At 38.2% G+C, this 12,776-nt stretch overlaps 1 protein-coding gene across 5 annotated transcripts in view; it reads right to left on the reverse strand.

The window, feature by feature from the left end:
- Positions 1 to 12,776, reverse strand: part of NALF1 (NALCN channel auxiliary factor 1) — a 591,782-nt gene that overhangs the window by 533,185 nt on the left and 45,821 nt on the right. Inside the window, exon 2 of one of the 5 annotated variants that reach the window (XM_028497866.2) lies at positions 7,697 to 10,486. The exons of 3 other annotated variants lie outside the window; for them this stretch is intronic. In XM_028497866.2, coding sequence (XP_028353667.1) covers positions 10,199 to 10,486 — 288 coding nt within the window. In that variant the 3' untranslated portion in view covers positions 7,697 to 10,198. Of the gene's footprint in view, positions 1 to 7,696; positions 10,490 to 12,776 lie in introns of those variants that run through there. One more of the 5 variants, XM_028497865.2, reaches the window with a different exon arrangement.

Below are 12,776 nucleotides of genomic sequence, written 5' to 3' on the forward strand. Positions count from 1 at the left end.
TTAGTGACTTCTAAGAGCTTACTTATATATTACATGCAGTCTTTTTAAATGTACATATATCACCATCGATTATCCCGTCACGTGAGTCTAATCCTATCAGAGTCATTAGCCCTGGCAGTTTCAACCATGTTTCTCTTTGCAGCGTTTTCACTTGCATGCTCTATGCCATAGGCACAGGTAATATTTTAGGATGTCCAAGATATGTTTACTCCTTTGTAATTATGAAATAAACAGGTTCATTCTCCACCCTCACAGAGGCTCTTTTATTCTTCCAGAGGGAAGGGAGGGCTGTGGGACAAAGCTCTAACAGACCGCAGAGTCTATCCACCTTCTTCCGACCCTTTATTTCCATGCAGGGAAAAAAAATTCATGGTTTCAAAACTTCTAAATTACAAGTCTTGGATAAGCATTTTGGAAATATCTTCCTTCTTTTTTTTTGTTTGTTTGTTTGTTTGTTTTTTGCGGTACGCGGGCCTCTCACTGTTGTGGCCTCTCCCGTCGCGGAGCGCAGGCTCCGGACGCGCCGGCTCAGCGGCCACGGCTCACGGGCCCAGCTGCTCCGCGGCACGTGGGATCTTCCCTGACCGGGGCACGAACCCGCGTCCCCTGCATCGGCAGGCGGACTCTCCACCACCGCGCCACCAGGGAAGCCCGGAAATAGCTTATTAATGAATTGGTAACAATCCTAACTCCTGTCAGTGTGGACTTTCAGTTTAACCATCATCTGTGGCTTCTTCTGGCCCAGATCCCTGACATGGGTAGGGCTTCTGGTCATACACAAAATTAAAAGGGCCAGTCCCAACACTGGTAGGTTTAAAATAATAAGGTGAAAACAGATCGAATGTCTTAAAATACATTTTTACTGCTATTTAATGTTAAAACTAGATTTTGTAGAATTATATAGAAAGAATCATGGAGAAACCTTCAGAAAGCTCATCCATTTTGTAACGATTTCAGATTGCAAGTACTGGGTTGGCCAAAAAGTTCGCTCGGGTTTTTCCATAACATCTTATGGAAAAACCCAAACGAACTTTTTGGCCAACCCAATATTTTTGAACTAAGCATATAAACCTCAAAGTGACCTAGAGAGAAAAGGAAGGTACATGCATTTGTGCAGGGATGACCTAGTTTCTAACACTAAATATTCTTCTGTGCTCTGGGTTCTGTTACTGGCAGCTTTAAAATTCTCTATGCCTTTAGGTGTTTCCTTAATGCAATCACTGATGGATGTGGCTTCATACTGACCTTTTTATTTAAGGGACATAAAATAGAATATATTGTGTTTTTCTATGTGTGAAAATGTTAAAACATTCTAGATAAAATTAAAGAAATTATCTCAGAAGAGAACTATAAAAGAAGAATGAATCTTGAGGCACACCACTTTCTAAAAAAGTCAATCATGTATTGACTGTGCCTATCTCTTAATATCATTTCATATAATTGCTACATGATAAAAATATATAATTTTATGAGTTTTATAAAGCAATGGATTGTTCATTTAGCATTAAATAGGGTGCCAAAATATGACACCTTAGTAAAGCAAAAATGTCTTTATGTGGGGTTGATTCAGTATACCAAGTAGATGAAAAAATGTGAAATTCGCTTTGAGAAACACTTCTTATAAAAGTCATTTCTTAATCTCTGACCTGCAGTTATGATAGTTTCCAGTGACACTGAAAGGTCTGCATTTTATTTTCTGTGTATGTGTCCAACCAACTACAAGTAATTGAAAACAAAGACTTTTTTAACCCTAAGAGTTTAAATGTAAGAAATCAATAACATGTGCTTTAAAACTCCTGACTCATAGCTCTGTTTCTTTTCTTTCACAATCATTCTTATAAATTACATTACTTTGCTAGTAGATATTCTATGATTCTTTCTCAAAGTTAAAACAATTTGGGGCAAGTCCTCTTATTTTCTGTTTTGCTGAATTCTAACATGTGTTTAAAACCCTAAATATCAAGGTAAGTCAGTAGACACTTATTAAAATACTTAATACTGACATCTACTTGCAAAAGAACAGAACAGTGTTATTCAGTTTCTTTCAGTATTAATCCCTTCATGACTTCTTTGTAAATTCATTTGTAAAATATTCAGTATGTATGATTTCATTGGTATGAGAGTCTGCTTATTCAGCTTCATAAAACACTTTGAATTATTGCAAAATATTATTTCAACATGTAATGTACACTATGTGCATCTAGAATACAAACCGTCACCATGCACAAATATACATGATGATAAATTACTGAATAGTATTACTGCGCCTGACTGATTCTGCAAAGCCTGACAAAATCAAATAAGTAAAAACAAAAGGTTTATTTAGCACATCAAATAAACGAGCCATGAATATCAAAAATGTTTCACAGGGCTTCCCTGGTGGCGCAGTGGTTGCGCGTCCGCCTGCCGATGCAGGGGAACCGGGTTCGCGCCCCGGTCCGGAAGGATCCCACGTGCCGCGGAGCGGCTGGGCCCGTGAGCCATGGCCGCTGGGCCTGCGCGTCCGGAGCCTGTGCTCCGCAACGGGAGAGGCCACAGCAGGGGGAGGCCCGCATACCACAAAAAAAAAAAAAAAAAAAAAAAAAATCTTAAAAAAAAAAAAAAAGTTTCACAAAAATATGAAACTTTTTAAAACAAGTGTTGATTTTCACCAAAAAGAAAAATCGCTACGAGCCAACCGATGGTTCCCACTAAAGCAGCACTTGTAGATTTTATATTATTCTTTCCACACGGCGTTACCTACATATTGTGATAAAACAGTACATGCATAAATGATAAATGAACCCACCAGATTTCTAAGTGGTTCCTCCTACAAACAATAATTTATATAGGAAGCATATCTAGTGAGTTGTAGGCCTCCTTCATTAACAGGCTGTCTGATTGAGAAAATTACCTTTTTTCTCTTTAGTCTATTTATCAAAGGGAACCATAATGAGTGCTTAATTTGCAAGGGTACTGTGAGACCCAAGGGCTTTTGCAGCCTAGATGTATACCCCACAGGGAATACCTTATGAGGACTACCATATAAATGATGGTACCAACCAGTGCTTACAATGAAATGTTTATAATATTTATTTAGATTTTTCCACACTAAAGGAATCTATCCCATCCATGTTTCTTATTTTAATCCTGGAAAATATAAATTTCCGTTAGTTTTCTAGAAATGTCTTCCAAGATTGTTCCTACTTTTGGCTTGTTTTAGCCTTTCTTTCTCCTGACTTCCTGTCCAACATCATTATTTTAGCTTCAACAGATCCCTGTACTGTGAACAGCAACCATGGACAGAGGCTCTTAGAGAAACACAGGTGACTCAGGAGGAAAGAAAACTTGGCTGATAGAGGGAGTGGTTTTCCCTATTTCTGTTTTCACTTCTAGTTGTGACAGAATTCCCATTATGCAGTAAAAAATACTCCTTGGATAGATTATGAGAACAATGTGGGAAATTATGTAGTAAAAGAAGAGGCATTTGGAAGACAGTTATCCTCCCGAATCTCCCAGCGTCTATCTCCACGCTTCTGCTCGCGCCGTTAGACATAACAGGGAATATGGTCAAGAGACCTCACAAGGCAGGTTCAAATCAAAGTGCTTTGTGACCGGATCGCCCAAGCCAGGACCAGCTCCCAGAGCTGGAAATCGGTCTGGAACGTGTAAGCCAGTTTTTATGGATTAACATCAAATACAAGGTTAAGAAACCTTGTTTTCTGAAACCACAGAACACACAGAATTTGCAGTGACAATCATACTGGTGACAAAGAAACAATCTCCTCTGGGAATCTGCTCCCTGACAATGGGAAGCAGCCTTGTTGCCAAAACAAGATGCAGAGCCTCAGATTGGGAGCTTTTGGATTCAACATTCCACATTTCTCTTAATTACGTAGTTTACAAAGAAACATAACCCCAACCCCAAGTCTACTTCTCAACACTACCGTTAATCAAATCATGAATCTCCTAACCGAACGTAAAATGATGTCCTTACCTAGATATGGGCAGGGCCATGTAGATAATTTTTCTTCCCAAGCCACACACATCCCATCTTCTTGTGCAATCACTGCTTTCTTTCCAAAGATATCCCTCTCAGTCCCCTCAACCTCCTGCATAGTTACTGAGACCAGCAGCTGACTCTGCCTCATGACAAATGCCATTTAAAGTCACTCCCTGGTTCACTCACAACGTTCTTACAGTCATTCAGCAAAATTTCAAACCCTGAAAAAGCCCTCTCCATTGCCTTTGACTGAAATGCCCACAGTTCCCCTTTCTGCAGCAAATGAAAAGAGCTAATTTTGTCTTTGGTTGTCTTTGGGGGGTGAGCTTTTTCATCTTAGAGAAACATGGGATGGGCCTGAAATTTCTGGAAGACCTGCTTTTGCTGTGCTCACCCCTCTGGTACTGGACCTGAAATATTAAGCCAACTGATATACTCATAGTACATTCCCCAAGCAGGATCTTCACTTCCCAAATGGGAAAACTCCACGTTCCTTCCTACAACTGGCTCTCAGCTTGTATTCACTTGCACACTTCTTCGGGAAAACAGAGTTCATATTCATGTAAACGTTTCCATATATCTCACTTACACCCCCAATTTTTCTTTTATCCTCAGTCATCATCTTCATTTTCTCTCAGGGAAGAAATCATTCTCATCCTTTTCAAGGCAAATTGCTCCATCATACTTTTGATCTTTTCCTGCCCATTTCCTCTCATATCTTACTGTTCCCTCCCCTCGTCAGGCATATTTATGTTTCCTCTGTCCACCAGGTCTACTCTTATTCCAGCTAACGCTCTTCACTGACAAAAGTTTTCTAGAAAATAATTTACATTCATTACATTTACTACCTCCACTTCCTCTTTCCTAAATACGATCAAACTGGTTTATTCTCCATTTCTCCATTTCTGCAGAAATTTTCTCCAAGATCAACAACCATTTCCCAATGGCAAATTCAGAGTCTACACACCAGTCAATAGCTCCACAGCATTTGATATTTTTGACCAATCATAGAATTATGTCCTTCCTTGTCCTTTTATGATGATTCAGTACTGCTTTTCTTTCTATGTCAGTGACAGTTCATCTCAGAGTTTCTTTATTCCTCACTCTCTACTCAGCCATATTAAAGATTATCTCTCCCAGATTACCGAAATCATTTCTCTTCTCTGCATGCTTTATATATGCACTCCCATAACCTCTGTGCAGATAATCCCCAAGTCTATATCTTGGCCCTGATCTCGTCACTGAATTCTATATACATTTTTTCCAATAGCACCTCGCACATTTATACATGGATACGCTGATAACATTGCAAACGGCATAGAGATTGAACAAATTTATCGTTTTTCAAAAACAACAACTTCTTCCATCTTATCTTGGTCATTGCCATGATCATTCTTCTAATAATCTGAGCCAAACCTTTATGCTTGTCTAAGATTACTTTCTCTCCTACATTCATTGCATTCTGTCAGCCACCAATTCCTGCCAATTCTTACTTCCACATCTCTCCCGTCCTCTCTTTCCTTTTGCATCTGAATGTCATTCTGTAATCCGTATCTTCAGTGTCTCTCTCTAGGGATGTTGCTTTAGCATCGTGACCAACCTTCCTTCAACCTTCTGCCTCTCCATTCTATTCACTCTACAACCAGATTAACATTTGTACAATTCTCCATACATGTTATTTATGTTAATCATATAATTATACATATATCATATATGTGTAATCTAACATATAAATCAATGAGCAAATATATCCTCTGATGTATGGTGACCCCATTATACCTTTATTTAGAAATATTTACCTATAGAGTGGGATCCAAAATCCTCCGTATGAAATTCAGGCCTTCTGTTAGATTAGCTTTTCAGACTGCTTGTTCTCCTAAATCAATACCCACCCCCCTAGAGAACACTGTCTAAGCTCCAGGCCCACTAGAAAATTAATTGCTACTGAAACGTGGCATGCAATTTCATACTTGCTTTTACTCATGCTATTTCCTCAGGAGGAATGCTATTTCCCCTCTGTCCACTGAAGAAATTCTACTAACCCATCAAACCCCAACTGAAATGCTAACACCTGCAACACCTGTCCCTGATTCCTGAATCAGAAATAATTGTTCCTTTCACTCTGACTATATACCTTTTAGTCTCTATGTTGTACTTTCTATATTTTGACTGACATCATATACATAAAGCATATAGATCTCCTCTATTAAATTATGGGTTCGCAGAGGACAGGAAATATATCTTATTAATCTTTACAACAGCCTCCTAACGTCTAAAATATGCTTTTTGATTAGGCTAAACTTAAATCCCTTAACATTTCTGCATATTTACACTTTAAATTGTTTTCACTGACATTTAGGGAAATTAATCATGGCAATTGAAAATTTTTTCTATTCAATATTTTCATAAGGCCTGAGAAACAGAATTTAAGAAATAGAAAATATTTTAATGTTGAATATTACATAGTGTTTAATACGTAAACATAATTATTAATAGTGAAATTTTTTTTTTTTTTTTTTTTTTTTGGTGGTATGCGGGCCTCCCTCCGCTGCGGCCTCTGCCGTTGCGGAGCACAGGCTCCGGACGCGCAGGCCCAGCGGCCATGGCTCACGGGCCCAGCCGCTCCGCGGCACGTGGGATCCTCCCAGACCGGGGCGCGAACCCGGTTCCCCTGCATCGGCAGGCGGACGCGCAACCACTGCGCGCCACCAGGGAAGCCCCAATAGTGAAATTTTTAAATGGATAAACTTCACTCATTTCCGCTAGATATATGCTAAATTAATGAAAAGTCTGTATGTAGAATAGATGCTATAATACCCAGTATAAATGCAGTTTTATTAAGATTAAGTAAATATAACTAACAACCAAATTTTGCCAACCTAAACATCACTGACATGCTTCAATGAATTAAATGTTTCTACTATAATAATATTTGTTGACCACTCAAATGAACACTGCTGAGATATATGAAGATAGTTTGTTCACTCAGATTAGTGAAAAACACCACCTGAAATGGGTTCATCTGATGAAGATGCAGAGAATATGCAACACTGCATACCTCGTACTAGGTCTGCTGAGAAATGTGATTATTTTTTTTTAGCCATGGCAGTGAAAGAGCGTTTCTAATAATGGCTACAAGCCTTGTGTTATAGCATTAACATTCAAACTTCTCCTTACTGATTTATAATTTTCACCCATGGATCCATCTAGAGCTTTATACAACTTATCTAAAATTTGGCATGTAAAACTCCTCATGACTGTAAGTAGTTAGTATTTATTTTTATTTTTCCCTAGCCAAAGCTTCTGCTTTCAAGGAGTATAATTTTATGGAAATTTTGAAATAATGTTGCATTATTTGTAGCCCCAATATTATAAAATTTTACAAAGCTTAGTCTGCCTTGGCCTTACTGGGATAAGATTAGCAACTGTCTTAATAAGTAATAATTTTGACACAGGCTTGGTCAAATTTTGATAAATTGTGAATTGTGAGCATTGAATAAATACACTCATTTGTATGTGTCATTTGCCCACAGCAAATTATCACAATGAACAAAGAAACCAAAGCTATAATTAAGTTGATAAAAAAATGACTATTATATTCTACAATAGCATCATAGGTCTTAAAGGGGGCTAATTTAGAAGCATAAGCTTTACTATATAAATAAACAACACATGAAACATACAAACCTACCTGGAGAAACAAAAGTATTTAATTCCTCCTATAACAATCTCAATTTTGAAAACTCATAAAATAAATTTGGGGAAACTCAAACTTGTTTTAATATTTACTTATGTAATTTTACATTTTCTTATAAGGTTGGCTATATATTAGATGCTGCTTATTGCACATTATTATTACAAATAATACATAATACATATTTTTTAATATTTATATTTACTGTGTGTAAACATCTCAAGTGTCCATCAACTGGTGAATGGATAAAAAATATGTAGCATACCCCTACCATGAAATACTACTCGGCAATAAAAATAAATATAGTACTGACACAAACTAAGATATGATGGACCTTGAAAACATATGCTAAAGAATCCAGTGAAACATATGTGAAAGAATCCAGTCACAAAAGACCACGTATCGTATGATTTCATTTATATAGAAGACTCAAAATAGGTAAGTCTACAGAGACAGAGTAGATTAGTAGTTGCCTGGGGCTGAGGGTATTGAGGGGACATGGGGAGTGCCTGCGAATAGAGATAGGGCTTCTTTGGGGAGTAAGGACTATGTGCGCAAATTAATTGTGGTGAGCGTTGTACAACTTTGTGAACATAGATAGTATTCACCACTAGAATGTACACCTTAAAAGGGTAAATTGGATGGTACGTGAATCATACAGCAATAAAGCTGTTATAAAAAAGAATTTTAAGGACAATAAAGCATATGTGATTGTCTAGATGACAAGAATTGTTGATTTACTTAGTGTTAAATAAAACAAAAACAAGTTTAAAATCAAATTGCAATAAAATTATGTTGAATTTTATTTTTATGTAGGATGTATCCACCTAATTCATACAATTAATTTCTATCTAGCATACAGAAGGAGCCAGGGCCACTTAAAAGCAAAAAATGGCAGTCAGCTAATCAAGCAAATACAATCATGAGTGACATTTCCAAGCTCATTCTATTATTTTATCTTTTCCTTATTCTGTTATAATACACATGGACTTCTCTTCAGGGAATTTAATACAAATGCTTTTGTAATTTTTTAATTTCTTCAGGACTTTATTCTTGGTTGGAGGGAGAAAGAGATAGCATTATATGAAATATGGATACCAATGTCAATAAATGAAGAGGTAAATATGTGAATAAAATGTAAGTAAATAGGTTAATAAAAAATAAATATTAAGATCTTCATATAAGAATCATCTAAAATATATCTCACAAATAAAAATGGAAAATGTTATTTAATAGATCGTCAAGGAATGAAATGCATTTGAAATTGTGATTTGTGCATAATGACGCATTATAGGTATGGAAACAACAACATGTAACAGCTACGTTATCCTTGTAAATGTTATTTAGAATGATGTTTCTAAAATTATAGGTAGAGTTAAACCAAGATCTGTGATAAAAGAAGTACAAACAGGTTAATGACACACACCAGAGTTAATACAAAGAAACATATTATGATATCTTAAGAAATGTTATCTTTAAAACATTCACCATGGAGAGCACAGAAATAGTTATTCTATAATCTCTCCTATCTTCTCTCCCAATCCCCTCCTTTTAAAGAAACCTTTCTTCCTTTTGCAGGTAATTCATCCATCTGCGCCACTTCTCCTCATTTTAGATTTGTCTTCAACATCTCACCAATCACAGAGGACATCCGGTCGGTCTGCAGTCACTCTCAAGCCCCCTACGTGGCTTCTCACACGCCTGTAACTTCACAGGGCTTCTGCTGTACAGGGTCCCTCTCCACATCACTGACGAACCTCCTGAAGGGGCACTGCCCTTGTGAGTCCTGCACTTCCTCGACACTGCATCCATGTATTCTAGCTTCCATTTGCTTTTCTGTACTGTAGTAGCACAAAGGCTTTTGCTTTCTACATCCCTCCACCCATCCATCTACCATTTGACAAATATTTGTTGATTGTCAGGTAGTCCAAGTGGGGTGAATATAAAGATATGTAGAGCAAGTTCCTTGCTCTCAGTTGCTGTTTGGTGGTAGAGACAGACATGCAATAAAAGATCAATCCCTACCGTTCCTGAGTTCTCCCTGTAAGCCGCACGGTGATCAATGCTGTCTCTCTTATAAAGCTCTCTTCTCTGGTAACTGAGGGACTCCGAGGGCCGCCAACAAGCATTCCCTGGCCAGAGTCAGGGGTGCATTCATCTCGCGGGGGCATTTTGGGAAGAGTTAAGCTCGCTCTTGTTCAGCTGGACAAAGGGGCGGCAGTCAGAAGGACTCAGTCCACCGGTTGCTCTCTCTTTTTAAGGGGTAGGGGGCACGGCAGTGGAGAGAGGGCACAAAGCACTCTGAGCCTGTGTGTCAAATAACCTTAGCTCGAGGCCACCCTTCACAGGGGTTGCTGGGAACAGCACGTGCTCAGTGTATCTTGGCTGTGTGAATGAGGGCCCTGGTGACACTGGAAGAAGTAGGGTCCAGGCATAGGTCCCAGTCCCAGAGAGCCCCTCATCAGGCAACACAGATCACCTGGTGCTGAGCTGTAGACTGCAGTTAGAGTTGCCTGTGTCTTTCACTTGATGTCAGAATTTGTCCTAACAATGCAACTGAGCAGGTTTGAGAACTCCAGTGTTAAGCGTGGAAACACCCAGCTGTGCTCTTGCAGGAAGAGAGTGCTGAGAAGTGTGGAGAGTGACGGCTTGCTGCTGAAAGTCACACAGCTATTCTGCTTCCGCTCCCCTTGGAATAGGTGCACATACTGACGCATACGCACCTTTGTAGCGCTGGTCATCATCTCATGGTTTACTGCTCTATCTCCCGAGCTTAGCGTCTTGCAGAGAGTTAGGTTCCCAATAAATATCTGCTGAGTAAATGAATGAATGATTTGTAATCACTTAATTGAATAAGTCTTTTTTTTTTCCCATTTGAGTATGAGAAATATGAGGTCAGGGATCATATTTACCTTGTTCACTCTGAACTTCCAGTGTTAACACAGTGACTATCACATAAAGAATAGGCACTCAATAAATACCTTTAAACATGAATCACTCTATAAATAGCTATAATTTGTCAGATTCTACCACAACAGTGTTTCTTGTACGTGTAGCCTCTTTTTTCCAAACTTAGGACGTCATCACCTTTTGCACATACTACTAAGAAAGTATACGCAGTGCTCTACCCACCTAAAATCTATTTTATAAACTGCTAAATTTTCCTAAAGTACAAGTCTGTTTATGTTATTTTAGTACTTGTAAATATTAATCACTTCCCATTGACCACTGAGTAAGGTCTGGACTTAAATTACTTTAGGAGTATGTTACTTGTTCTCTGACACTACATGCCCACGACATGAAGCCACAGTCTCCATCTGGAAATTCTCTTTCTCTCCCCCTTCCTTCTCTCAAACATATTCCATAATCTATACCTCCTTGTGTATAGATTAATCTATACCTCCTTGTGTATAGATTAATTAATCTTTACCTCCTTGTGTATAGATTAATCTATACCTTGCCACTTTCTATTTTGTAGGGTTTCTGATTTGCAGTCATTTATTTATATAGTTGTCTAAACCGGTTCTAGCTTATTATCAGTTTCCTCTCCGATAATAGATGCATTCAGAGGGAATTTAGAGGCTAAATTCTTGAAATGTGGATTGCAGACTTCCTGCTCAGATCTCAGAGCCAAAGCTTTCTATTCCAAAACCCAGCCCTGTTTCATGCAAAACAGCCTGTTAGAACTCTATGTCCCCTTCTCAGTCCAAAAAGACAAGACGTTCAGACAGCTATGCTCTTATTTACACTCTTCTTAGGAGTAGATTTTTTATGCCATATATCATTTGCATCATCTATCGTGCCTCACACAGTGTTTTGCACAGGGTAAGAGCTCAATAAATACATGTTTCATGAATGATGTGTGATGTTTTGTGAATGAGAGAATTTCCTATTCTTCCAAAGATATTTTATAGTCAACTGGACTCACTGCTAATCATATATTTCCTTGAGTACGACTGATTCCAGTGGCCTGAATCACACTGATATTTTTAAAACTGAATGTGCATAGAGATCTGACATTTACTTTGAATGGATTATTCCAGACTCTTCATGGTGCATCACACAAGCTGGCTAAAATTGCCCTCAGCCTTGTTACCTGCAGCTCCCTGTCTACCTTGTCAAGGTGCTGACACACAAACTTATTTTTTCAAAACCTGCCAGGCAGAAGCTTATGGTACTCAGTGAGTCCAAAAATCTAAATGATAATTTCGAAATGAATACTGGGAAACTTAATCTATTTCCGCTTATCTACCATATAAATCTTTCTCTTCATGCTCAAGGGCTTCACATTTTAATAGGAAATATCTGTTTCCCTGTTCTCACTACATTGGTATTTCTGTCACAGTGACTGCGGCTGACGGAGATTTTCCAGTTCTAGTCTGTAGCTTAATAACCACAGGAGACACTGATTTGGCAAAATATGATATTATTCCATGATGTAGTTCATTATCAGTGTTCGAAACCTGGCGGCTAAATGCCCCTGCCAGATATTTACTTCAGGTATTAGCAAAAATTGTCCTGGGTTACTTGCACTCTCATGTACGCGGATAAAGTGCATAGCTATTGATTTTGCGTACTCCCTCCCCTTAGCATTTCATTAAGAACAGGAATACGAGCATAAACCGCAGTCACTATATGCACATGAGCATCACTGCCTACGTTCTTCAATGTAAAATATGTCTCTAGAGGGGAGAATAAGTGTTTCCTTAGGGACAAAAAATGTTTCTGTGCTTAAATATGACTTTTTTACTTATTTGAAGTTTACTTATTTGAAGCTAATGAAATTCATAAATTTGGGTTTATTATAGCAACATTTATAAGAGAATTTTCTACCTGATTTGCTGATGGTTTACACAGATACCCTTCAGCTACTGAAATACCAATCTGCTCAGGTGATTACTATTATGCAATTATTAGCACTTAGATTCACGCCTGCCGTTACATAAACACAGGCACAGATCTGTGATGTCCTGTTGATATCATGCATCCTCTGGTATGATATTATGAGAGCACTTCTTCTCTGTGGTACTCTTTCTAAAACCCATAACCCCAGCCTTATCTTGAGAAAAACAAAGACATATGTAGCTTGGCGACATTCTA

This window comes from Physeter macrocephalus, chromosome 13 (assembly GCF_002837175.3).
Source record: "Physeter macrocephalus isolate SW-GA chromosome 13, ASM283717v5, whole genome shotgun sequence".
Classification (NCBI taxonomy): Eukaryota; Metazoa; Chordata; class Mammalia; order Artiodactyla; family Physeteridae; genus Physeter; species Physeter macrocephalus.